The sequence below is a fragment of the Tamandua tetradactyla genome, chromosome 9 (genome assembly GCF_023851605.1).
Source record: "Tamandua tetradactyla isolate mTamTet1 chromosome 9, mTamTet1.pri, whole genome shotgun sequence".
Taxonomy (NCBI): domain Eukaryota; kingdom Metazoa; phylum Chordata; class Mammalia; order Pilosa; family Myrmecophagidae; genus Tamandua; species Tamandua tetradactyla.
Window position 1 is genome coordinate 93,592,983 of NC_135335.1, and position 26,512 is coordinate 93,619,494.

The 26,512-nt window shown below is 36.3% G+C and overlaps 1 protein-coding gene across 1 annotated transcript; it reads right to left on the reverse strand.

Moving 5' to 3' along the window:
- Positions 1 to 5,495: 5,495 nt before the first annotated feature.
- TMEM267 (transmembrane protein 267) lies at positions 5,496 to 25,557 on the reverse strand. The gene is made up of 2 exons (XM_077117102.1): positions 25,246 to 25,557; positions 5,496 to 6,734 (listed from the first exon to the last, which is right to left on the reverse strand). The coding sequence occupies exons 1-2, from the start codon at positions 25,555 to 25,557 to the stop codon at positions 6,399 to 6,401; spliced, it is 648 nt and encodes a 215-aa protein (XP_076973217.1). The 3' UTR covers positions 5,496 to 6,398.
- Between the last annotated feature and the right edge of the window lie 955 nt (positions 25,558 to 26,512).

The window sequence follows — 26,512 nt, forward strand, 5'->3', positions numbered from 1 at the left end:
GCTTCCTGTTTCACGAAGCTCCCTGGGAGGTATTTTCCTTCTTCATCTCCAAAGGTCGCTGGCTGGTGGACTCTGCTTCTCATGGCTATGTTGTTCTACTCTCTCTGAATCTCTCATTCTCCGAAATATTTCCTCTTTTATAGGACTCCAATAAACAATCAAGACCCACCCAAATGGATGGAGACATGTTGTCCCTTAATCCAGTTTAACAACCACTCTTGACTAAATCACATCATCCAGGAAGATGATCTGATTACAGTTTCAAACATACAGTATTGAATAGAGATTATTCTACCTTTATGAAATGATATTTTGATTAAAACATAGCTTTTCTAGGGGGCATACTTCCTTTCAAACCAGCACAAATAGTAAATTAAAAAAGAGTGGCAGTTAAGTGAGTCTGAGGTGCTGAATCCAATGGAGGAAAATAGTAGCAGGTCAACAGCTCACTGTCCCACTAGGACAATTGGCAGTAGAGGCCCCTGTTCAATCCTCTGAGGAGCTTTCAGTTTCAGGTGCTGATGTCAGGCCTGGCCTGCCCCACATCCTGAGAACTGAGGTTTTAGTAGAAAATGGAAATACCTTTATGTAGCAGAATACATGCTTATTGTAAAAAATTATGTACTATGTAAATATGGAGTAAAAGCAGAGGTTCCCTACCATCCCATATGCCAGAGATGGCCATGCTACTTGGTAGATGTGTTTCAAAATGGTTGTCTATACGTACAGGAACACATGTGACAAGTTTATACACGGAATCAATCATACTGCTCTATCACTGGTTTTTATTTTTTAAATATTCCCCACAGACACCTTTGCATATTATTACACAGATCTACTTTATCCATTTTAAATCACTCCAACCATTAGTATTCCATTGTTTGTACAACAGTCAGGGGTCCTGATCTACTGAAAGACTTTTCTGCATAGACAGGTTTTTTTTTTTTTGCCATTATGAGCAAACAACGAAAATCCTTTTCCTGTGCGTACTTACCTGTTTAGTTTCTTAGAATAAGTTGCTAGAATTGGAATTTCTGGGTAAACTGGTTTGTACTTTTAAAATATATTATGAAATTCCCTTTGGCAAGACCATGTTAACTTTTTGTTCCACCAAGAATGCCCATTTCTGTGTATCTTCCTGCCACACAGGATATTATCAATCTTTTAAATATTTGCTAAACTGAGAAAAAAGATCTCATTACTGTTTTATGTTACATTTTAATCAGATTGAATTTCTTGGGATTTACATTTAAGTAGAAGACTGTTTCTATAACATAACTATTACAATACTTGCAATAATTCACAATAAGAAGCACTTTAATGTAACCGAGAATTAAAGAGTACCCCAATAACAGGGCTTATCTATAAATTCATAATGAAACTAGATCAAAATCTCTCTCTTATCACTTTTATAGATTCCATGAGAATTAAATTCAGTATGTCTTTCATTAAATGAAGCAGAGATATTAAAAACACCATAAGAGTTCATGATGAGAAACAGAATACAGCTTCTCTCAGGAGATCAGAGCTAAGTATACTTGTCGATGTGGAATAGTTTATAAGCCATCCTGGCTCAAGGCAAAAGAATAATTAGATTTCTCTGAAGTCTGGTGATCATACAATTTTGTTTTGGTGAGTCACTTAATGAGATGAGGAAATTAGCAATTAAGAAAAGAAATTCCGTAAGAGCTCTCACTCTAGAACTTTATCAGTGAAATTCAGTCCAACAGTTTCTTTTTTGTAAGATCATGATTTGGATGCAGAAGAGAAACAACAGGCAAACACAATGAAATCTATCTGTACATCTGGCAGAAATATTATTATTTGACCAATATATATATTGTACTTTTCAGTTGGCACATCAATGATCACATAAAATGACAGATGTAGTTTTGCTGGATTCTCTGACATGCTGGAAAAATCCCATTAAATTCCTCTTTTTCCGCTCGGCATGAATGTGTAATGACATCTAGAAGACAGCGCAAAGCATACAAAGCAATGGACACTGCATGCCAAATGATGCAGCAGGAAAATAAATACAGCTGCTTTCATCCTGTACATTTCCAAGAAGATCCAGCCAAAGGCGTCAGGGAAGAAACTAGCATGATTCTCAAAAATGCTTACTCACTGTAACTGAACAATTCAGCATTGCACCCAAACCAGCCACTGAAGAAGGACAGTCTTGTCTACACACATAGATCAGAAGACTTTGCTGATTCCTAATTAAATATCTAGACTCATTATATTTTTACATTTTATTGCCTCATTAATCTGGTGAAATTACATGAAACAGATTGCTATGTGCCAAGTTTGCCTTTAAGGGAGAATTTAAAATACAGGGCAATGTATATTAATTTTCCATGTTTAGGAGACCATAGCACTTAAAACATGGATGACTTTTATCTGAAGGTTTTTTACAGAATTCCACACCCAGAGGTGTGAGTATGTCACCTGCTCTATCATCCTGGAGTTTGACTAGCTGCCATAAAATGGTGCAAGGGGTCAACAAGCTTTTTAGAGCTCTGTAATATCATGCTAGACTTTTTTATACGCAGACTTTATACATTCAGAAAATGTGAAAGAAATAAAATATTTGTGTTATCCTTTTTGGAACAGGCTATACAAGTTATAAAGAATTTGAAATTTATAAAAGTAGGCTTGACAATCAATGGTTTGTCTAATAAAATATTTGTGTTATCCTTTTTGGAGCAGGCTATACAAAGTATGAAGAATTTGAAATTCTCTTGAAATCTGTAAAAGTAGGCTTGACAATCAATGGTTTGTCTAATTTGAAAATAGAACATAGGATAAAATATCTCACGCCATCTTTTTCAGTTTTATCATTTTGTAAGTCTGGGAAACGCAAAGCCCACACATTGAAATTCCTAGTAAAAAGTTTATCCTCTACTGAATTTCCACGGGCCTGAGTGAAAGTGCCCTGGGACTTTGTATAAGTTGAAAATATAACCCTTTAACAGTTCTGCATACACTGAGCCTCTGTTGTCTGCCTTCTCATCTCTAGTGTCCGCCTTAAAGACCAATCCTGTCAGCCAAAGCTCCTGTACCTGGCCATCTCCCAAGTCTATAACCTGCTGCAATTTGGCAAAATTTGGCCTACTCCTCTGGTCTGTTAGCAGGAGTCATAGAGCAGGCTCATGAAGCATCAATGCATATAGGGCCCACCCAAATCTGTTTCCCTTATCAAATAACTGCTGCATGGTGGACATTCTGAGGCTTGACTTGTCCAGAATAATATTTGGAAAAATTTTTCAAGAATGAGCAGAACATTATTAAGTACCCATTTGGATAGCTACTTCAAAACTACATGGCCTAACACAGAACTGGGCAAAGAAGACTATTTAGATTACTCTGGATTGGCTAAGTGGATGGTACCTAAGGAAATTTGGGATAGTAATGAAAGGGGTGCTGAAACAGCATATAGTAGCTTACAGTGTTGTACAGGTAGAGCAAGGACGGGGTGCAAGGCGCACGGCAGAGGGCTGATGGGTCTGGCAATGAGGGGAGGTTATGGCTATGGATAAGGCAAAGTGTAGGCTCAATGAAGAGAGGGGAGGGGAGGAAAAGGAAGTTAAAAAAGCAGGATGGGTCTAGAGCAGTGAACAGCTGCATCAGTATCACTGGGAACTTGTTAGCAATGTATATTCTCAGGTCCCATCCCAGACCTACAGAATCAGGAGTCTGGGGATAGATAGGGTCCAAGCAATTCATGTTCTAGCACGTCATCCAAGTTATTCCAGTGAATGCTAGAGTTTGAGAACTATTAGCCTAGAGAAAGGAAATAAAATGTGAGATCACGGAGATGAACAGTGCCACCAAACAAGGAGGTACGGAGGTCCTTTATACTCATGGGTGGCTGATGGGATATGGCACTGAGTCAATGGTATACAGAAAGACAAGAATATTTACGTCCAGGTTTCAGATGAGTTATCTAGTGACTGAGGATAAAGCAAGAGTTTGGAATAAATGGAAAAAAGGCATCCATGTGCTCGTATTATCAAAGAAGGTGAAAGTGAGTCTTAAAGGAGTACAGCATGAGGTTGAGAAGGATTTGGGGCAAATAATATAATGAGATTTCAAATGACATAATGTTGAGCACTATGATGGATAAAAAGTTTAGCTGAGAAAGTGGGAAGCAAGGATAACCCCTGTAACTCTCCCCTAGAATTGGGAAGATGGGAAAAACTGAGTGAGTGTTCCATCAGCTAAAAGAAAATAGAGCCAGATTGTATCTGTCTGAGGTGGGGAGGGGAGGAATGGTTGCTTAGAAGGAGAAAGTTATAAGACAAAGTAAGGAAGAGAGATAAATGGGAGTTTTTACCCATACATAATAGAGGTTTTAGCACACTACTAACAAAAGAAAAAAAAATAGTTCAGGGATGGAAGTTTTCCTGGGTAGCTGGCAAGAATAGCATGGCTTAAGGTAACAAGGGACTGTGATGTAGGGTCAATGAAATGACCAAGAGAGAAATACTAAGTTAATTGAGGACATCTAGAGGATAGAGAAAAGACATATATCTAGACAGGATGCAATCTAACTTTCAAATATAATGTACTGACACAAACTCTTTCACTAGGAGCAGAAACAAAACGAAGGTATGGGAAGTGGGTTACTGATTTTCTAAAGGTTATAACCACAGTTTTCAGTGCTCATTTAGAGGATAGGGAACATTTCTGATGGTAGAGGTAGACACTGATATAAACTTAAAATTCAGAGTGATTGTTTAAGCAAGGAGTCAAAATTAAATCAAATTCCCATTCTAACAAAGAAAAGTTAGGACAATCCCCCAAAAGCCAATGTGACATTATAAAAGAAGGTCCTGCATTTAACATACAGAAAAAGAAAATAGAAAAGGTTTTATAATTTAGTCAGAGTTGCACAAGAGATATACTTTCATGGATTTCTGAAATTAAATGTATTTTAAAAATCTTGACCTTAATCAAATTTATCTCCACTATATAATATTTACTATTATGCCAACCAAACTGATACAATAATTGCTCTTGAAAGATAAGATTGTAAAATCTTATACATTGTAAAACATTCTAGACTGCAACCAATTTGTTAACAAGAAAAAAATGTACTTCTCTAAAGAGCTTGAACTTTCATAACAATTTACTGAATTCCATTTAACTTAATAGCATATAAGAAAGTCTGCTTTAGATAAGGCATTACTTTATGAGTCATTCACCATTTCTCAGAGAATAAGGCACACAATCACTAGCATTGCAAATAAACCTGTACAAAAATCTGAAGACAGTAGGTGCTACATATAGCTTAAAGAAAAGCAGGTACCTAGGGGGCATTGCCTTTTATACTGAGGTAATATGAAACTGTGCAATGTAAAATTTACAGCAACTCACCTACTTCATTTTGAAAAAAAATGTTTTGTCTCTAGATAGCCAAGCTTTAAAAAAGTGATTTAACTGGAACAATGTATTTGAATAGTATGCAAACAAATTAACAACAACAACAACAACAAAAAACAATTTTAATAGCACATTCAGTTTTCATTTGAAACTACAATACACTGTATAAATTCAAATTCTATGGCTATGATTCAATTATCAGTATTTTGTTAACTTTATTTTTATTAAGAAACATTTTGTTAATTTTAGTTACATTTTTTTCAAAACAAAACTCTAACATGAGATTTTTGGGTAAAGTAAAAAAATTAAGACTATAATAAGATAGTCTTCATTTAATTATAGTCTAAATTTAATTATAGATTCTTTTATATATCTTTCAATGATTTATCACAAGTGCTCTGAAGCAGATTCTACCAAAAATTATAACTCATTAAACCACTTTGCAAATTAAATTTTAGCCAGGATTATCAAACATGAAATAAATGTTAGCATTCACTATAACACCTTATTCATGATCTCACATCATTGTTCCAAATGTAAGGTTAACTTTCCACAAATTAGTCACCCTAATATTTGAGCCATTTTCCAACAGATTAACTTAAGGAATACTTCTAGAAAACTTACCTGTATGTTAATCTAGCAGAACTGCTAGTAAAGCAAGATAAACAAAAGAGGCTATAAAATATATATCATGGAGGGTGCATGGGTGAATGCCTAACTTTCACGCAGGAGACAAAAATATGTGTGTGTATATATCTATCTATATCTATACATATATATATATATAGTAGAATAAATGAAACTCTAATGTTGTACTAGGATGTTATAGATGAAAGAAACAGAATTATTACATATGCAATAAGTGTCATTCTGAGGAAGAGGATTCAGGAATTATAATAGTTCAACAATACAGGTGACTAACAATGTTAAAAATTCCCTTTATTGTTTGTTGGCTATTTAATTATCATCGTGTGAACCATTTGCTTCTCTAAAACGTCTGTGTGGTTACCTCAGACATCAATACGAATTCCATGTTTTGAAGACATCATTTGTCTGGTCCCTGTTAAACACATAATAACTGAACAGATGTGAGGCAAAGATGATGTCATTACTATGTAAAGCCAGAATGGCAAAGGAGAAGTTTTTCCAAATGGGCATATCCAGAGGCCATGACGAATTCCATCTCGGATATGGTGTGAGGTCCAAGATATAGATAACATCCAGGGAAGAAAGCACCATGAGTCTTTGAGTTTGAAAAGATGCATAGTCAACTTCAGGGTTAGAGCCACGATGGGTATCACAGTAGAGCAGTGAAGGAAAGGTCTTCGAGGAAGAGTCAAAGCAGCCTAAGGGGGGAAAGTAGTATTTGGTTTCATTTACTTCTTGGCAAATGATATTATATAGACGTTTCCTAATATTTTAAAATATTTTCCAGGAGTCTATTGGAAATGCAAGGGAAACATTTTCTATGCCACCTCAAGATACATGAATCAAATCTATTATGTATATAGCAAAAATGACAAATTGTGAGTAGGATATCTTTTACATTAAAACTAAAATCAAAATTTCAGAAGCACAGAGATTAATTTTTTAAAGTTTCCCATTATTTGCCTTGAAAAGTCACAATATGAACATAATTTACATACTAAATGTATGGTTTGAGTTATATGGATTTTTAAAGAATTGTCTGGGGCTTATAGAATATTGAAAAAAGTCTCACAACCAAACAAAATGTTCCTTAATTAATAAAGGCATGAAAGAGGGAATAACATTTGTAACCCACTGCAAAAAAATATAATCAATATATGAACAAAATAAAATTCTAGGCTATACTCCCGAGTGAATCCGTGAGTGAAGTTTTGTTCCTATTCAATTTAAAGGTTTGACTGCCGGCAGACAATTTTGAATAAACAGAAAGCTGAGAATAGTGAAGTTTGTGTACATCAGAATCTTCCCACATGTCGTCCCAAAACACTGAGGAACAGCAAGGGAAATAAAACTATACAAAAACCTACACTCTTAGCATAACTAGAAGTTAGGGAATGCCCAAATTCGAGTTTCCTGAAAGTATTATATAAACACCAAATGAATGAATTCTTGCTCACACTCCTACCACTAGCTGGGAAAAAATGCATTGAAGAGGGAAGAGAGAAAGCCTAATATTGATTTAAAATTACCACTTGGAAGAGAAAGCCCAAGCTAATTGTGAAAATACTGAAGAGTTCTGTTAATCAGAGCACTGTCTATAGGGAAAGGACTTAAAAGTATGCATGATTTGGAAAGCACTGTTTCTGGAGAAAGATGATTAAAAGGAAGGGAGACACACCATTTGAGATTGGATGGTGAAAAAGAAAAGAAGTATTAAAAGGAAAAAATGTAGGCTCATATAAACAAAAGAGAACAATAACAAAACCAAATCAAAACAAAAGCCCCCAGCCCCCAGCGTGTGGTGCTGAGCCTGACAGCCTTGGCTCATCCTTTGTGGTGGTCACGGCTGCTACCTGCTCATGCCTGGTTGAGAGCTGCAGGGGCCGGTGCAAACGGCGCCTCCAGGGGCAGGGGTGCCTGGAGCAGATGCCCGAGTAAGAAGTTCTAGGATTCAGTTTACCCTCCAGAGAAGCTAGTAAATAGCCAAGAACTATCTGAAACAACTATTTGGGAGGCTCCAGAAACCAGAAAAACCATCTAGGGGTGAGTGGAAGGAAGAAAGTAACAAATTGTAGTAACAACTATGAGCAGCTCTCTACAAGCTGTGGAAGGTGGTGCCCTCCCACACTGATGTGATAGGCTGCCTCAGGAGCCACATCCCTGCTGGAAATACAAGCCTTGTCTCCAGGACCAGGGAGCAGGGGCATGGCTGGGCACCAACTGCAGCTCCCAGCACAGCTAAATTTATAACTCGCCCAGGACAGAAAGCAGGCAGCCCAGGAGGAAGCAGGGTGGACTGAGATTTATACTGGCCTCTCAAGGCAGCATACGGCTCTCCTTCACGAAAAGGGGAGAGAAAGCTGGGCACATACTCCAGCTTTTGATTGGTGAATTAGAATTGATGGACTCTCTAGCTCTGAGAACAGCTACATTTTTAAATGGGCCAATATGGAAAGCAGCTGGTGGCTTCTGTTTCAGACCTGACCCTAAGGGGGAATGAAGCAGGGCTGAAGCGGAGATGCAGTGTTCTTGAGAGATGAGGGGAAATTTGCAGAGGGGTCAGCTCTTCCCAGGTAAAGGGGTGGGGGCAGAGCTATGCACTGACTCGGTCTTCTCATAAAGTAAATTTGGAGTGCTGGATTCTATGTCCATGAGAACAGCAACAGTTTTGACCAACCCAGAGTAGAAAGTAGCTGGCAGCTGCTATTTCGACATTATCCCAGTGAATGTCTTTTGTTGCTCACATGTGGCCTCCCTCTCCAAGCCAATGTGGCAGGGGAACTCACTACCTTCCCCCAGCCTATGTGGGACATGACCCCCAGGGGTGTGAACCTCCCTGGCAATGAGGGAAAGAAATCCCGAGATGAGCCAGGACCTGGTATCAAGGGATTGAGAAAGCCTTCTTGACCAAAAGGGAGAAGAGAGAAATGAGACAAAATAAAATTTCAGTTGCTGAGAGATTTCAGAGTTGAGAGGTTATTCTTATGCATTATATGAATATCCCTTTTTAGTTTATAGTGTATTGGAGTGACTAGAGGGAAGTACCTGAAGGTGTTGAGCTGTGTTCCAGTAGCCTTGATTCTTGATTATGAAACAATATAGCTTTTACAGTGACTGTGTGATTGTAAAAACCTTGTGTCTGATGCTCCTTTTATTTAGGGTATGGAAAGATGGGTAAAAAATATGGATAATAAACAAATAATGGGGGGGACAAAGGTTAAAATAAATTGGGTAGATGGAAATACTAGTGGCCAATGAGAAGGAGGGGTAAGGGAAATGGTATGTGTGGGTTTTTCTTTTTTCTTATTTCTTTTTCTGGAGTGATGCAAATGTTCTAAAAATAATCATGGTGATGAATGCACAGCTATGTGGTGATATTGTGGGCCACTGATTGTACACCATGCATGGACTGTTTGTTAAGATTTATCAATAAAAATATATATTTTTAACATTTAAAAAATAAAAAATTACAAACAGAAGAACTAGGACCATAAAACTCGTAGAAGAAAATCTAGGGAAGCATCTTCAATATCTTGTGGTAGGAGGTGGTTTCTTAGACCTTACACCCAAAGCACAAGCAATGAAAGAAGAAACAGATAAATCAAATCTCTTCAAATCGAATACTTTTGTGCTTCAAAGGACTTTGTTAAGAAAGTGAAAAGGCAGCCTACTCAAAGAGAGAAAATATTTGGAAACCACATATCTAATAAGGGTTTAATATCCAGAATAAAAAGAAATTTTACAACTCAACAATAAAAAGACAAACAACTCAATTTAAAAATGGACAAAAGACTTGAATAGATATATTTCCAAAAAGAAAACAATGAAAACTCAACATCACTAGCTATTAGGGAAATACAAATCAAAAGCTATAAGAGAGATATCATTTCACACCTACCAGAAAAGTCACTGTAAACAAACAAACAAAAAATCCAGAAAAGTACAAATGTTGGAAAGAACTTGGAGAAAGAGGAAACATATTCACTGCTTGTGGGAATGTAAATGCAGCCACTTGCAAGGCAGTTTGGCAGTTCCTCAGGAAACTAAGTATACAACTGCCATATGATTCAGCAATCCTGGCACAAGTTATCTTCTCAGAAGACCTAAGAGGAGAGATGTGAACAGACATTTGCACAAAAGGACAGATGCTATATGGTCCCATTAATATGAACTAGTTAGGATGAGCAAACTCTGGGTGTTAAAATCCAAAGTATAGGTTACCAGGCAATAGAAAGAGGGTAGAGAGTGGGGAGATGATGCTTACGATATATAAAATTTTTCATAAGGTTGATTGTTAATGTTTGGAAATGGATAGAGGTGATGGTAGCCTAGTATTGTACATGTAATTAATAGTGTTGAGTCTGAGTATGGTTGAAAGGAGGCATCTAGGGTCTCGTATGTCACTAGAAGGAAAGGTAGAGGATAAAACACCACTCTCCTCTATAGATAGAACAACCAGGCAGAGGATCAACAAGGAAATAGAGAACTTAAACAACTTGATAAACAATTAGACCTAATAGACATATATAGATCATAGTACCCCAAAACACTACGATAGACACTCTTCTCTAGTACTAAAGGAACATTCTTCAGGTCATATCAAATGCTGGAGCACAAAACAGGACTTTATAAATTTGAAAAGACTGAAATTATTCAAAGCACTTCCTCTGATACCAATGGGATAAAGCTGGAAACTAATAACCACCAAAGGACCAGAACTTTCACAAATATATGGAGATTAAATAATGCACTCAAACAACAAGTGGGTCAAAGAAGAAATTGCTAGAGAAACTAGGAACTATCCAGAGACGAATGAAAATGAGAACACAACATAATAGAACTTATGGGATCTAGCAAAGGCAGTACTGAGAGGGAAATTTATTGCCTTAAATGCCTATATTAAAAACGAATAAAGAGCAAAAATCGAGGACTTAACTACTCACCTGGAGGAACTACAGAGAGAAAAGCAAACTAACCCCAAAGCAAATACAGGAAGAGAAATAACAAAGATTAAAGCAAAATTAAATTAATCTACAACAAAGCTTCTTGAGATAATAAACAAATTCAGCAAAGTGACAGGATAGAAGATTAAAGTGCAAAAAATCAGTAATGTTTCTATACCCAAGCAATGACCTAACTGAGAAAAAAAATTCCATTGAAAATAGCAACTAAAAGAATCAAGTATCAGGCGGGCCACGGTGGCTCAGCAGGCAAGAACGCTTGCCTGCCATGCCAGAGGACCTGGGTTCGATCCCCGGTGCCTGCCCATGTTAAAAAAAAAAAAGAAGAATCAAGTATCAAGGAATAAACTTTACTTAACCAGGAATATAAAGGACCTGTACACAGAAAATTTCATAACATTGCTGAAAAAAATCAAAGATTTAAAGAGATGGAAAAACATTCCCTGCTCATGGATAGGAAAGTTAAGATGTCAATTCTACCCCAAATTGATCTACAGATTCAATGCAATACCAATCAAAATTCTAACAATCAACTTTGAAGACATGGAAAAGCTAGTTATCAAATTCATTTCGAAGGGTAAATGACCTTGAATAGCTAAAAATATTCTTTTTTTTAAAAAAAGATCAAAATAGGAGAATTACCATTTCCAGATTTTAAAGCTTATTACAAAGCCACAGTGCTCAAAACAGCATGGCACAAAGATAGAAGTATTGACCATTGGAATCAAATCGAGAGTGCAGAGATAGATCACCAAATCTATGGTGAACTGATCTTTGACAAGGTTCCTGAATCCGCTGAACTGGGACAAAATAATCTTTACAGTAAATGGGCATCGGAGAACTGGATATCATAGCCAAAAGAATGAAAGCGGACCCTTCCCTGACACCCTATGCAAAAATTAACTCAAAGGAGATCAAACACCTAAATATTAAGAGCCAGCCCCATAAAACTCCTAGAAGAAAAGATAGGGAAACATCTTCAAGACTTTGTAATAGGATGTAGCTTCCTAAATGTTATACCCAAAGTATAAGCAATGAAAAAGAATAGATAAATGGGAATTCTTCAAAATCAAATGCTTGTGCCTCAAAAGACTTTGTCAAAAAGGTAAAGAGGAAGCTAACTCAATGGGAGACAATATTTGGAAATCACACATTGAATAAAGGTTTGATATCCTGTATACATAAAGAAATCATACAAATCAACAATAAAAAAGAACAAACAACCCAATTATAAAATGGGCCAAAGCAATGAATAGATATTTTTCTGAAGAGCAAATACAGATGGCTAAAAAGTACATGAAGAGATGCTCATTCTCATCAGCTATAAGGGAAATGCAGATCAAGACTACAATGAGATACCATCTCACACCTATAAGAATGGCAATTAAACAGGAAACTACAAATGTTTGAGAGGATGTGGAGGAACTGGGACACTTAGGTACTGCTGGTGAGGATGTATAATGATACAGCCACTATGGAAGACAGTTTGGCACTTCCTTAGTAAACTAAACATCCAGTTGCCCTACAATCTGGCAATACTACTACAAGGTATATACCCAGAAGCGCTGACAGCAATGACACAAACAGACATTTGCACACCAATGTTCACAGCAGCATTATTCACACCTGCCAAAAGATGGAAACAACTCAAGTGCCCATTAATAGACAAGTGGATAAACAAAATGTGGTATATAAATATGATGGTACATTATGCAGCAATAGTCTAGCTATAATTTTATTTCTAGATTTTTGAGATGCTGTGCTATATATGTATATATGTATAAGCCAATGTGCCACCTCTGTCCCTCATTGGCTGTCTGAGGCAGATCCACCTCTTGGGCTGAGTTATTATGCAGGTTTGAAACTATTATGTACCCCAGAAAAGATATCTTAATCTTCATCCAATCTTGTGAAGTCAGACCTATTGTTTAGGGCGGAAACCTTTGAATAGTTTGTTTCCACGGAATGGGACCCACTCAATTGTGGATGTGACCTTTTGATTGGATTGTTTCCACTGAGATGTGACACACTCAACTGCAGGCATGACCTTTTGATTAGATGGAGATGTGACCCTGCCCATTTAAGGTGAGTCTTGATTAGTTTACTGGAGTCTTTAACAGCTGAAACATTTTGGAGAAACCTCAGAAGCGAAAGAAGCAACAGAGCCAACACGAGACCCAGATGTTTGGAGATGCAGAAACCACTCCCACCCCAACCTAGGGAAACTGAAACCAGAAGCAAAAGACCCCAACAGACAACAGCCACATGACTTCCCAACTGTAAGAGGTGTTCTGGACCCATCGGCCTTTCTTGAGTCACGGTATCTTTCTTTGGATGCCTTAGTTTGGACATTTTATTGGCTTTAGAACTGTAAACTTGTAATGCAATAAATTATCTTTTCAAAAGCCATTCCATTTCTGGTATCTTGCATTCTGGCAGCTTTAGCAAACTAATATACCTGGTATTTCTCTGGAACTCTGGGTACCTATGTAACACCTAAGACTCAGAGTAGGAGTTATGCAGCTCTGAAAGTGAGCGTTGCCACATACAACAACTATTAAAGAAACCAAAAAAGAGATCAGGTTTTAGAAATAAGAATGAAGCCAATCAGGTCAGGACTAAGGTAAATCAGAATACAGGGGTAAGGAGGACACAGAATTTTATAATTTCACCTACTGTATGAGACCAAAGAAAGTAATATTTATTTTGTCCAAAACCTAATTTTTTCTATAGCAAATAATCTAACTCAATCTGTCTGGGTAGTTCATTTAAACAACCCAAATAAAAGGAGCCCATAATGGGAATGAGTGCTTATAATTTTGTAAAGCTTAACGTAATACCCAGATACATCCAAGATAATTAAAAAAATATGGAACTATTAAGCTTCACCACCAAGGAAATCCCTGATACTGTCTCAAACACTAGGGACTCCCAAGTCAGTAGCCCAATTCTTTGATCTTGAAGCTTGCTCTTGTGAAGCTTATTTACATAGTGGAGAATCTAAGTCTACCTATAGTTTTGCCTAGGAGTTGCTTCCAGAGCACCTCATTTGTTTCTCAGATGTGGCCTCTCTCTCTCTAAGTCCAACTCTGCAAGTAAAATCATTACTCTACCCCTACATGGGACATGACATCCAAGGGTGAAAGACTCTCTGGCAACTTGGGACATGGACCTCAGGGATGAGCCTGGCCTTTGCACCATGGGATCAACAATGCCATACTGACTAAAGGGGCAAAAGAAATGTAACAAAATACGACATCAGTGGTTGAGAGAGAGTTTGAATGGAGTTGAAAGGCTATGATACTTTTATATAAGCTTTAGCTAGATATTGGTATTTATCAAGGTGTGATGGTTTGAAAGGATGTATGTCCCCTAGAAAAGCCATGTTTTAATCTAAATCCCATTTCATAAAGGCAGAATAATCCCTGTTCAATACTGTATGTTTGAAACTGTAATCAGCTATCTCCCTGGAGATGTGAATTAATCGAGAGTAGTTGTTAAGCCAATTAGATGACGACATGTCTCCACCCATTTGAGCGGATCTTGATAAATTTCTGGAGTCCTATAAAAGAGGAAACACTTTGGAGAATAAGAGATTTGGAGAGAGCAGAGAATGCTGCAGCACCATGAAGCAGAGAGTCCACAAGCCAGCGATCTTTGGAAATGAAGAAGGAAAATGCCTCCCGGGGAGCTTCATGAAACCAGAAGCCTGGAAAGAAAGCTAGCAGATGACACCATGTTTGCCATGTGCCCTTCCAGCTGAGAGAGAAGTCCTGAGTGTGTTCGCCACGCGCCTTCTCACTTGAGAGAGAAACCCTGAACTTCATTGGCCTTCTTGAATCAAAGTATCTTTTCCTGGATGCCTTAGATTGGACATTTCTATAGACTTGCTTTAATTGGGACATTTTCTCAGCCTTAGAACTGTAAACTTGCAACTTATTAAATTCCCATTTTTTAAAAGCCGCTCTGTTTCTGATATATTGCATTCCTGCAGCTAGCAAACTAGAATATCATGGTTTGCCAAGCCCCAACCAAAACCATTCCTGTCAACCCTAAAGAACACCTAGGGCTCTATCTGAGACTCTACAAAAGTTTCATTCACAATGATTACTTTACAGAAACCTACAACCTCCAGAAGGGTTCGTGGGCCAGATAAGTACTGAAACCTAGAAGGGCCAGTCTCTCCAAGAACATCAACTAGTTCCACCCCCCTATCCTAAATTATTGACACCCCTTTCCAATATGAAAAAGTTAGAATGGACATAGCCCAAATACCCCTAAAAATTGGCAAAAGGATCAAAGAAGAAGGAGGAGTTATAACAGAGAAGATAGGATTTAACAAATGAATATGACTGCTAAATCATTATATTGATATTTCTTTTAATCTCCAGTGTCTTGCAGCAGCTAGAAGGAAAAACCTAAAATTGTGGAACCATGACCCAATTCAAACTCTGAAATCTGTTTATAACTACTCATAACAATGTACTTGAAATCTGTTGCTTTTTTGTATATATGTTATATTTCACAATTAAAAAAAAAGAAAATAAAACAGTTAAGTCAAAGCAGCCTGGGCAAATGATTGTCTGCTGTAAGACATACACAGAGCACTGGGAGGGGAAGAAAGACTATTTCACGGGGAGTGGAGGGGGCATTTGAATTATAGACAATGGGGGAATTCCTAAGACCACAGCAAGCACATGCTCAGGTCAAGATGCAGGCACAGAAAAGATGGAGAAGACCATGCACTGTACTTTCTCCTCATGGTGATCTTCTTGATAGCAGAGCATTAAAAAAATGAAATATTATTCCGCTGTAAAAAAGAATGACATTCTAATACATGCAACAACATGGAAGAAACCTGAAGATGTCATATTGAATGAAATTAGCCAGACATGAATGGCTAAATACTGTGTGATTTCACTGATATGAAATAATTACAAGCAAATTTATAGATTCAGGAAATGTAATATAGGTTACCAGGGGCTGGGGTGGGGGTAGGGAATGGGGAGTTAATGTTTAAAATGTATAGGGTTCTTATTTGGAAAGATGGAAATGTTTTTGATATTGGATGGTGGTGGTAGCATAACACTGTAAATGTAATTAGCAGAACTGATTTATATATTTGAATGTGGTTTAAAGGGGGAAATTTTAAGCTGTATATGTGATATTAGAATAAAAAAAAAAAAAAAAAACTCAGGGCTTGTACAACATAAACAGGGAACCCTAAAGTAAACCACAGACTACAGTTAATAGTTAAATTATAAAAATGTTCTCTCATCAATTGTAGCAAATATACCACATTAATGAAAGGTGTTAATAATAGGGTGATATGTAGGAATTCTGTATTTTATGCATATTTTCTTCTGTAAATGTACAACTGCTCTAATTTAAAAGAAAAAAGGTGAGAGAGACATAAAGCAACTCATATGATACACAGAATACATCTTAAATTTGTAAGTGCAGTTATTTCTGAGGAGGGAGCCAAAGAGGCAGAATAATTTTTTTTTTTACCATGTACTATACATGCATTACTTATGGAAAATAAAATTTAAAATTATAAGGACATAAATATCACTAGCATAATATTCAGTGGTAAAAAAATGAAAACTTTCCTCTAAGATCAGGAACAAGACAAGAACATGCACTGCTATTCAGCATTTTATTGGGCGTTCTAGCCAGAACTAGGAGGCAAGAAGGAAAAATAAAAGGCATCCAAATTGGAAAAGAAGTAAAACTTTCCTATTTGTAGATGACATGATTCTACATATAAAAAATTCTGAAAAATTCGTAAGAAAGCTCTAAATAATAAACATGTTCAGCAAAGTGGTGGGGTCAAAATCAGTAGTGTTTCGGGCAGGTCACAATGGCTCAGTGGCAAGAATGCTTGCCTGCCTTACCAGAGGACCCAGGTTCGATTCCCGGTGCCTGCCCATGTTAAAAAAAAAAAAAAAAAAAAAAAATCAGTAGTGTTTCTATATACACTAGTAATAAACAATCCGAACAGGAAATCAAGAGAAAAAGTTCAATTTACAATAGCACCTAAAACAATTAAACATTAGGAATAAGTCTAAGCAAGGATTTAAAGGACTTAAACACAGAAAATTACATAACATTGATAAAGGAAATCAAAGAAGACCTAAATAAAAGGAAGGGCATTTAGTGTTCATAGACTGGAAGACAAAACATTGCTGTCAATTCTATGCAAAGCAATTTACAAATTCAATGCAAGCCCAATTAACATTTCAACAGCCTTCTTTGAAGACATAGAAAAGTCAATTATCAAATTTACATGGAAGGGCAAAGGGTCCCAAACAGCAAAAAAAAAAAAAAAAAAAAAAGCATCTTGAAAAAAAACAAAATGGGAGGACTCATACTTCCAGATTTTAAAACTTATTACAAACTCTAATAATCAAAACACCATAGTAGTGGCTCAAGGACAGACACATAAACCAATGGAATCAAACTGAGTGTTCAGAAATAATACCCACCTCTCTCAGTAATGGCCAAATGATTTTTAAAAGGATGCCAATTCCACCCAACAGGGAAAGAACAGTTTCTTCAATAAATAGTGCTAGGAAAACTGGATCCCAATATGCAAAAGATGAAAATAGACTCTTACCTCACATTGTATTAAAAACTAATTCAAAATGGATCAAAGACCTAAATATAAGAACCAAAACTATCAAAATCTTGGAAGAAAATATAGGGAAACATCTTCAAGTCCTTTTGTTTTAGGTGATGGTTTCTTAGATTTTATACACAAAGCACAAGCAACAAAAGAAAAAATAGATAAATGGAACTATATTAAAATGTAAAACTTTTGTGATAAATAAATATAGATATGGACGAAAATAAATACAAAAGGACTTCATCATGAAAGTAAAAAGGCAACCTACAGAATGGGAGATAATATTTGGAAACCACATATCTGAAAAGGGATCAATATCAAGAACATATAAAGGAATCCTATCATTCAACAACAAAAAGACAAACAACCCAATTTAAAAATGGGCAATTCTTTAAATAGATGCTTTTCCAAAAATGAAATGCATATGGCCAATAAGCACATGAAAAGATGTTCAACATTATTAGTCATTAGGGAAATGCAAACCAAAACCACAATGAGACACTATTTCACACCCATTAGAATGGCCATTATTTAAAAAATAGAAAAGAACAAATGTTGGGGAGATGTGAAAAAGCAGGAACATTCATTCATTACTGGGGGGGTCATGTGAAATAATACAACTGCTGTGTAAGACAGTTTGGCAGTTGCTCTGAAAGGTAAGTATAGAATTACCATATGATTCCACAATCCCATTACTGACATACACCCCACAAAACTGAAAGCAGGTACTTGAGCAGTTATTTGCACACCAATGTTCATAACAGCATTATTCACAGTTGCCAAAAGATGGAAACAACAGATGAATGTGATATTAACAAAATGTGATATTATATACACAAATAATGAAATGGAAAATTATTTAGCCATAAAGAGGAAAGAAATTCTGATAAATGAGATAACATGGATGAACCCTGAAGATATCATGTTGAGTGAAATAAGCCAAAGACAAAGGACAAATATTGTATAATTTCACTGATATGAAATAATTAGAATAAGCACAGAGATAGAATCTAGAAATACCAAGGGTGGGGATAAGGAACAGAGAGTAAAGTTTAAAATGGACATAGTTTCTCTTTGGGATGTTGGAAAAGTTTTGGTAATGGCTGGTAGTGATGGTAGTACAACACTGTGACTGTATATTATGTTAGCAGGAGTAGCTATACTAATACCAGACAAAATAGACTTTAAATGTAAAGATATCAAAAGAGACAAAAAAGACAACTCTATATTAGTAAAAGGGACAATTAACCAAGATGACAGGAGACAGACATTGGCAAAACTGAATGGAGCGACAGATGTTTCAACAACAATAGACTTCAATACACCATTTTCCTCTATAGATAGAACAACCAGGTAGAGGAACAGCAAGGAAATAGAGAACTTAAACAATGTGATAAATGAATTAGTCCTAACAGACAAATACAGGTTGTTACACCCCAAAACACCAGGATGTACATTCTTCTCTAGTGCTCGTGGAATATTCTCCAGGATACATCATATGCTGGGGCACAAAACAGGTCTTTATAAATTTAAAAATTTGAAATTATTTAAAGCACTTTCTTTGATCACAATGGAATGAAGTTGGAAATCAGTAACCACCAAAAAACAAGCACTTTCACAAATACAGAGAGATTAAATAACACTCTTAAACAATGAGTGGGTCAAAAAAGAAATTGCTAGAGAAATCAATAGCTAGAGATGAATGAAAATGAGAATATAATTTATCAGAACTTATGGGATGTGGCAAAGGCAGTGCTGAGAGGGTAATTTATTGCCCTAAATGCCTATATTAAGAAGAAGAAAGAGCAAAAATCAAGGACTTAACTGCACACCTGGGGGAACTTAAGAACGGCAAACTAACCCCCAAGCAAATACAAATAGAGAAATAATGAAGATTAAAGCAGAGTTAAATGAATGGGAGAACAAAAGAATAATAGAAAGAACCAATAAAACCAAAAGTTGGTTCTTCGAGAAAATCAATAAAATTGATGGGCCACTAGCAAGGCTGACAGAAAAAGAGAGAGAATACAAATAAACAAAATCAGAAAGGAGAGAGGGGTCATTATCACAGACCCTGAAGAAATTAAAAAAAAAAAAATGGTAACAGGACACTATGAACAACTAAAGCTTGTTAGTATATGCCAACTAACAAGACAACTTAGATGAAATGGACAAATTCCTGGAAACAAACAACCTACACTGATTCAAGAAGAAACAGAAGGTCTCAACAAGCCAATCAGAAGTAAAGAGATTCAATCAGTCGTCAAAAATCTTTCTACAAAGAAAAGCCCTGGGCCAGATGGCTTTACAGGGGAATTTTATCAAACATTTCAAAAAGAACTAACACCAATTCTGCTCAAACTTTTCCAAAATATTTTTAAAAAGGAATAATATCTAACTAATTTTATGAAGCTAACATCACTTTAATATCAAAACTAGGTAAAGATACTATAAAAAAAGAACAATAGGGTGGGCCACGGTGGCTCAGCAGGCAAGAATGCTTGCCTGCCATGCCCGAGGACCCGGGTTCGATTTCCGATGCCTGCCCATGTAGTAAAAAAAAAAAAAAAAAAAAAGAAAAGAACAATCTCTCTAATGTACACAGATGCAAGAATTTTCAACAAAATACTAGCAAGTCAAATCCAACAGCTCATTAAAAAATTATACACCACAACCAAGTAGGGTTTATACCAGGAATGCAAGAATGGTCAACACAAGAAATTCAGTCAAATGTAATACAGCACATTAACAAATCAAAAGGGAAAAATAATATGATCATATTGATTGATGCTGAAAAAGCATTCAAAAAAATTCAACAATCTTTTCTGATAAAACACTTCAAAAGGTAGGAATCAAAGGTAATGCCCTTGATAATATAAAAGGCATATGTGAAAAACCCACAGCCAGCATCGTACTCAATGGTGAGATGTTTAAAGCTTTCCTTCTAAGATAGGAAAAGAGACAAGGATGCCCTCATTCACCACTGTTTTTTAACATTATACTAGAAGTTCTAGCAAGAACAACTAGGCAGGAAAAAGAAATGAAAGGCATCCATATTAGAAAGAAAGAAGTAGAATTTTCATTATTTGCAGATGACAAGATACTAGGAAAATTGTAAGAAATCTACAACAAAGTTACTTGAGCTAACAAATTCAGCAACATGACAAGTGCAAAAATCAGTAATTTTAAACAAATCAGTAAAATTGTTTCTATATACAAGCAATGATGTAGCCGATGAACCAAGGAAAAATTCCATTCAAAATAACAACTAAATGAATCAAGTATCTAGGAATGAACTTAACTAGGGATATAAAGGATTATACACAGAGAACTACATAAACTGCTAAAAGAAATCAAAGAAGATCAAAATAGTTTGGAAAGACATTCTATGCTCATAGATAAGAAGGTTAAACGTAGTTAAAATGTCAATTCTACCCAAATTGATCTACAGATTCAACGTAATACCAATCAAAATTCTGAGAACAACAACAACAACAAAAATTCCAAGAACCTACTATGAAGACTTGGAAAAGCTAGTTATCAAATTCATCTGGAAAGGAAAGAGACCCCGAATAGCTAAAACTATCTTAAGGAAGAATGAAATGGGAGGATTAATAGAAGTACTGACCAATGGAATCAAATCAAGAGTGCAGAAATAGACCACCAATTCTACGGTAAACTGATCTCTGACAAAGTCCCCAAATCCACTGAACTGGGACAAAATAGTCTTTTCAATAAATGGGCATGGAAGAACTGGATATCAATAGCCAGAAGAATGAAAGAGGACCCTAACCTTACAACTTACACAAAAGTTGCCTCTAATTGGATCAAACACCTAAATATAAGAACCAGTACGATAAAGCTCCTAAAAGAAAACGTGGGAAACATCTTTAAGACCTAGTATATAGGAGGTAGCTTCCTAAACTTTACATCCAAGGCACAAACAACAAAAGAAAAAAATAGATAAATGGGAACTTCTCAAAATAAAATTTTGTACCTCAAAAAGATTTTGTCAAAAGGTGAAGAGGTAGCCAATTCAGTGGGAGAAAATATTTGGAAAACATACATCACATAAAGGTTTGATATCCTATATACATAAAGAAATCATACAAATTAACAACAAAAGAACAAGCAACCCAATTATAAAGTGCGCTAAAGATATAAATAGACATTATCTCTGAAGAGCAAATACAGATGGCTAAAAAGCACATGAAGAGATAAATGCTCATTCTCATTAGCTAAAAGGGAAATGCAGATCAAGAATACAATGAAAATGATGATCATGCATCTATGTGATGATGTTAAGAATTACTGATTGCATATGTAGAATGGAATGATTTCTAAATGTTGTGTTAATTTCTTTTTATTCTTTAATTAATTTAAAAAAATTAGAAAAAAGACTATTTAGCTTGCAAGATAAAAAAAAAAAGAATACAATGAGATACCACCTCACACCTCTAAGAATTGTTGCTATTAAAATAAACATGAAACTACAAGTGTTGGAGAGGTTGTGGAGAAATTGGGACACTTACGCACTGCTGGTGGGAATGTATAATGGTACAGCCACTATGGAAGATACTCTGATAGTTCCTTAGAATACTAAATATTGAGTTGCCCTATGACCCAGCAATACCACTACTAGGTATATATTCAGAAGAGCTGAAAGTAGTGACACAAACAGACATTTGCACACCAATGTTCACAGCAGCATTATTCACAATCGTGAAAAATGGAAACAATCCAAGTGCCTACCAACAGACGAGTGGATTAACAAAATGTGGTATACATATATATACAATGGAATATTATGCAGCAGTAAGATGAAATGACATCCTGAACACAAGATGGATGAGCCTTGAGGACATGATGGTGAGTGAAACAAGCCAGACACAAAAGGATAGATACTGTATGACTCCACTTTTATGACCATGGTAAAGGTAAAATCAGAGGCTTGTAATACAGAATATTGGCGACCTAGAGATACACAGAAGCTTGAAAAGGGTGAACACTTAGGTAATGAGTTGAACTTAATTGTAAGGGAATAGATAGAAGTGAAAGGCGGTTCACTAGTGGGTCTACAGGTAATATTACTGTATTGAAGGTGAATATGATTGAAAGGAGTTGTATAAACTCATGTGTCCCAGCACTTGATACTACAAATATAAATAAGTTCTTGTATGAACTACTGCAAAGGTATGACTCTTGTACAGAGTGTATCATTTCGGGATATAGGGAGGAAAGTGTTATCGCATCCTATGGGCTATGTTTAACAGGAAAACATTAACAGTATTGCAGCAAAACCAGGGGTACATAATGGAGGGGGGGAGGGACAAGAGTTGAGGGGAGATTTGGATTTTCTAGTTGGTGAGGGTGTGTTTATTGGCTGTCATTATTCTCTTGGAAATGAAGAAATTGTCTAAAATTGAGTGTTGATGGACTGTTAACTTTGGACATTATGCATGAAGCTCAGTAGATGGAGGTGGTTGAAAGATACACTGATTGAGAAATCGACTGGCAGACGATGGTGTAAACATATGATCGTACATGGTGCTGCTACAAAAAGGAATGAAATTGCAAGACATGCAATAATGTGAATGAACCTGTGGGGCATTTGGTGGGGCAAAATAAGTTAGAAACAAAAAAACAAATATTGTATGATCTCATTTAGAAAATACTTATAAGAAAACTGGGAACTGGGACTTAGAATGTAAGCTCTTATATCAGTCGCATTTAGTCTGGAGTGATAACTGTTATTTCTGGATTTTGAGCAGTTGTTTTATATATGTATAAACTGGTACTTATCGATAAGAATGAAGCCAAACAGGTAGGGATTAAGGTAATTCAGAATACAGGGGTAAGGAAGACATTGCCTATATTTTAGAACTTCACCTACTCTTTGAGACCAAAGAAAGAAAGCTTTATTATGTCCAAAACCTAAATTTTCTGTAGTACATAATCTAACTCAACCTGTCTGGATAGATCATATAAACAATCCAAACACAGAGAGCCCAGAAAAAGAATGAGAGCCTTTAATCCTGTATAGCTTAATGCAATGACTGGATACATCCCAGAACATATTAAGCAGATAACCAAAAAGTATTTGCAAAATTGAGCTTAACAGATGGGAGAAAAATTATGGAACTATTAAACTCTACCATTGGGGAAACACCGGATACTGAACCAAACATCAGGGATACCGAAATCAATATGCAAAGCACTTGATTTTGAGGCTTACTCTTGTGAAGCTTATGTATGTAGCAGAGAAGCTTAGCCTACCCATAGGTATGTCTAAGGGTCACCTCCAGAGAACCTCTTTTGTTGCTCAGATGCGACTTCACTCTCTCTAAGCCAATTCTGCAGGTGAAGTCATTGTTCCTCCCCTCTACTTGGGACATGACATCCAGGAGTGAAAGTCTCCCTGGTGCTGGGGGAGATAACTACCGGGGATAAGCCTAGCCCTGGTAACATGGGATCAACAATACTATCCTGACCAAAAGGTGGAAAAATAAGTGTAACTAATAAAGTATCAGTGGCAGAGAGAGTTCAAATTGAGTAGAGAGGCTACACTGGAGGTCACTCTTATGCATACTTCAGTTAGACACTGTTATCTATCATAACTTGCCAAACCTCAACCAAACCATTTCTGCCAGTCCTAAAGAACACCTAGGGCATTATATAAGATTCTACAAAGGTTCCATGCACTAGGGTAACTTTCCAGAGACCTACAACCTCCAGATGGGTCCCTGCTCCAGATACGTCCTGAAATGCAGAGGGGGCCAGCCTTTCCAGAACATCAACTAGTCCCATCCCCCTAACCCATATTATTGACAGCCCCTTCCAACATGAAAAAGTTAGAATGGGCATAGCCCAAATACCCCTAAAAAGTGTAAGAAAGATCAAAAGTGATGGTGGAGTTATACAGAGACTGTAAGGTTTAACAAATGACTATGAGTGCTGAATCATTACCCTGATACTTCTTTTGGTCTCTAGTACCTTAGAGAAGCTAGAAATAAAAAGCTAAAATTGTGGAATTGTAATCCATACCAAACTCTGAAATCTGTTCTACAACTAACTGTTCTGATATACTTTGAAATTTATTGCTTTTATAGTATATATGTTATTTAAAGATAAGATGGAGTATAACAGAGAAGATAGGATTTAACAAAAAGTATGACTATTGAATCACTATATTGATATTTCTGTTAGCTCCAGTGTCATGGAGCAGCTAGCATTGTGCAAAACTAGATATCATCACATTTTAAAACTTCTGCTCTTTAAAAAACAATGATAATAGGGTGGGCCATGGTGGCTCAGCTAGAAGAAAAAATGAAAAATGGTGGAACTATAACCCACACCAAACTTTAAAATCTGTTCTATAGCTATTTGGAGATTTATTGCTTTATGGTATATATACTTGGAGATTTATTGCTTTTTTGGTATATATATATTTCACACACGAAAAAAAAGTTAAAATTTTTTAAAAAAACTTGAATGAATGGACTTTCTTATTGTAATAATAAGGTTACTCCTCTCCAATTAGCTCTAAAATGATGCAGTTATGATCAATATAGTGATGCTAAATATGAAAGCAAAGACCAGAAAAATTAAATATATGCTTACCTTTAAAGACAAGGATCCTGCTAGAAAAAAGTGGTCTACATCTATAACAGAGGCTAAAATTCCAGCTAAAATGATTTCTCCAAAGTCAGTTTTCTTCTTAACTCCAGTAACTATTGCCCATGACCACATGCCAATTACAAAATGTACTGCATTATCTGAGAGAGAACGAAGCCAATCACTCTGCTGAATTGTGGAAAACTGAAGAAGTCTGTCAGCTATTAGGCAAAATATCCCGAGACCAAGGCTGGAAATAAGAGACTCAGTGTTACAAGACTGGAGTAAAACATGGGCCTTCTCAGTCTCAGATGCCATCACAAAGAATATGTCAGTGTATACTAAAAGCCATCAGGAAATAGCAGCCTAGTCTTGTTTCCATTCCCAGTCACCCTATAAGAGAAAGCACAGAAAAATATTAATGAAGATTATGGGCTGCCATTTAATAATAAACAGAACAATGGTAGGTAAATTTTCACAAATATAAAAATCATAAAAGCAATGTCTTAGTTATCTAGGGCCGTTGTAACAAACTACCACAAATTGGGAGGCTTACAGCAACAGAAATTTATTGTCTCACAGTTCTGAGCTAGACATCCAAAATCTGAAGTGGAGAATTGTTCCTTGCCTCTTCTTAGGTTCTGAAGCGTTGCCGATCCTTGGGCTTCAATCTCTGCTTCAGTCATCATGTGGTCTTCTCCCACTATATTCCAACCTCCTGTGTTCAATTCTCCCCTTCTTACAAGGATATCAGTCATACTGGGTTAGGGCCCACTCTAACACAATTTGGCATCATCTTAACAAATAAGATCTTCAAAGACTCTACTTCCAAATAAGGTCATATCCACAGGACCACGTGTTAAGACTTGAACATGTCTTTTTGGGGATACACTTTAACCATAAAAACCAAGTTGTAAAAATTTATATTTCTTATATGTTACATATGCCATGAAGCCCAAAGATAATAGGTTAGCTATGGAGAAAGAATAGTTTATTATGTACCGAGAAGATTTCAGAAAGTCTGCCAATTATAGTCCATTACTTTGAGATCCTCAAAAAGTTTATCTTTCAGTAACACATACTGCAGGGCAGTGGACAATCATTGTACAAAACTAGATATCATCACATTTTAAAACTTCTGCTCTTTAAAAAACAATGATAATAGGGTGGGCCATGGTGGCTCAGCAGGCAGACTTTTCACCTGCCCTGCCAGAGACCTGGGTTCGATTTCTGGTACCTGCTCATGCAAAAACAAACAAACAAAAAACATTAA

What these genes read in the sequence shown, in the direction of transcription:
- TMEM267 (XM_077117102.1), bottom strand. Translation starts at nt 25,557, where the DNA reads ATGGCATCTGAGACTGAGAAGGCCCATGTTTTACTCCAGTCTTGTAAC. An exon ending in CAGGATCCTTGTCTTTAAAG is followed by an intron (nt 6,735 to 25,245) that starts GTAAGCATATAT and finishes TTCCCCCCTTAG; the next exon opens with GCTGCTTTGACTCTTCCTCG.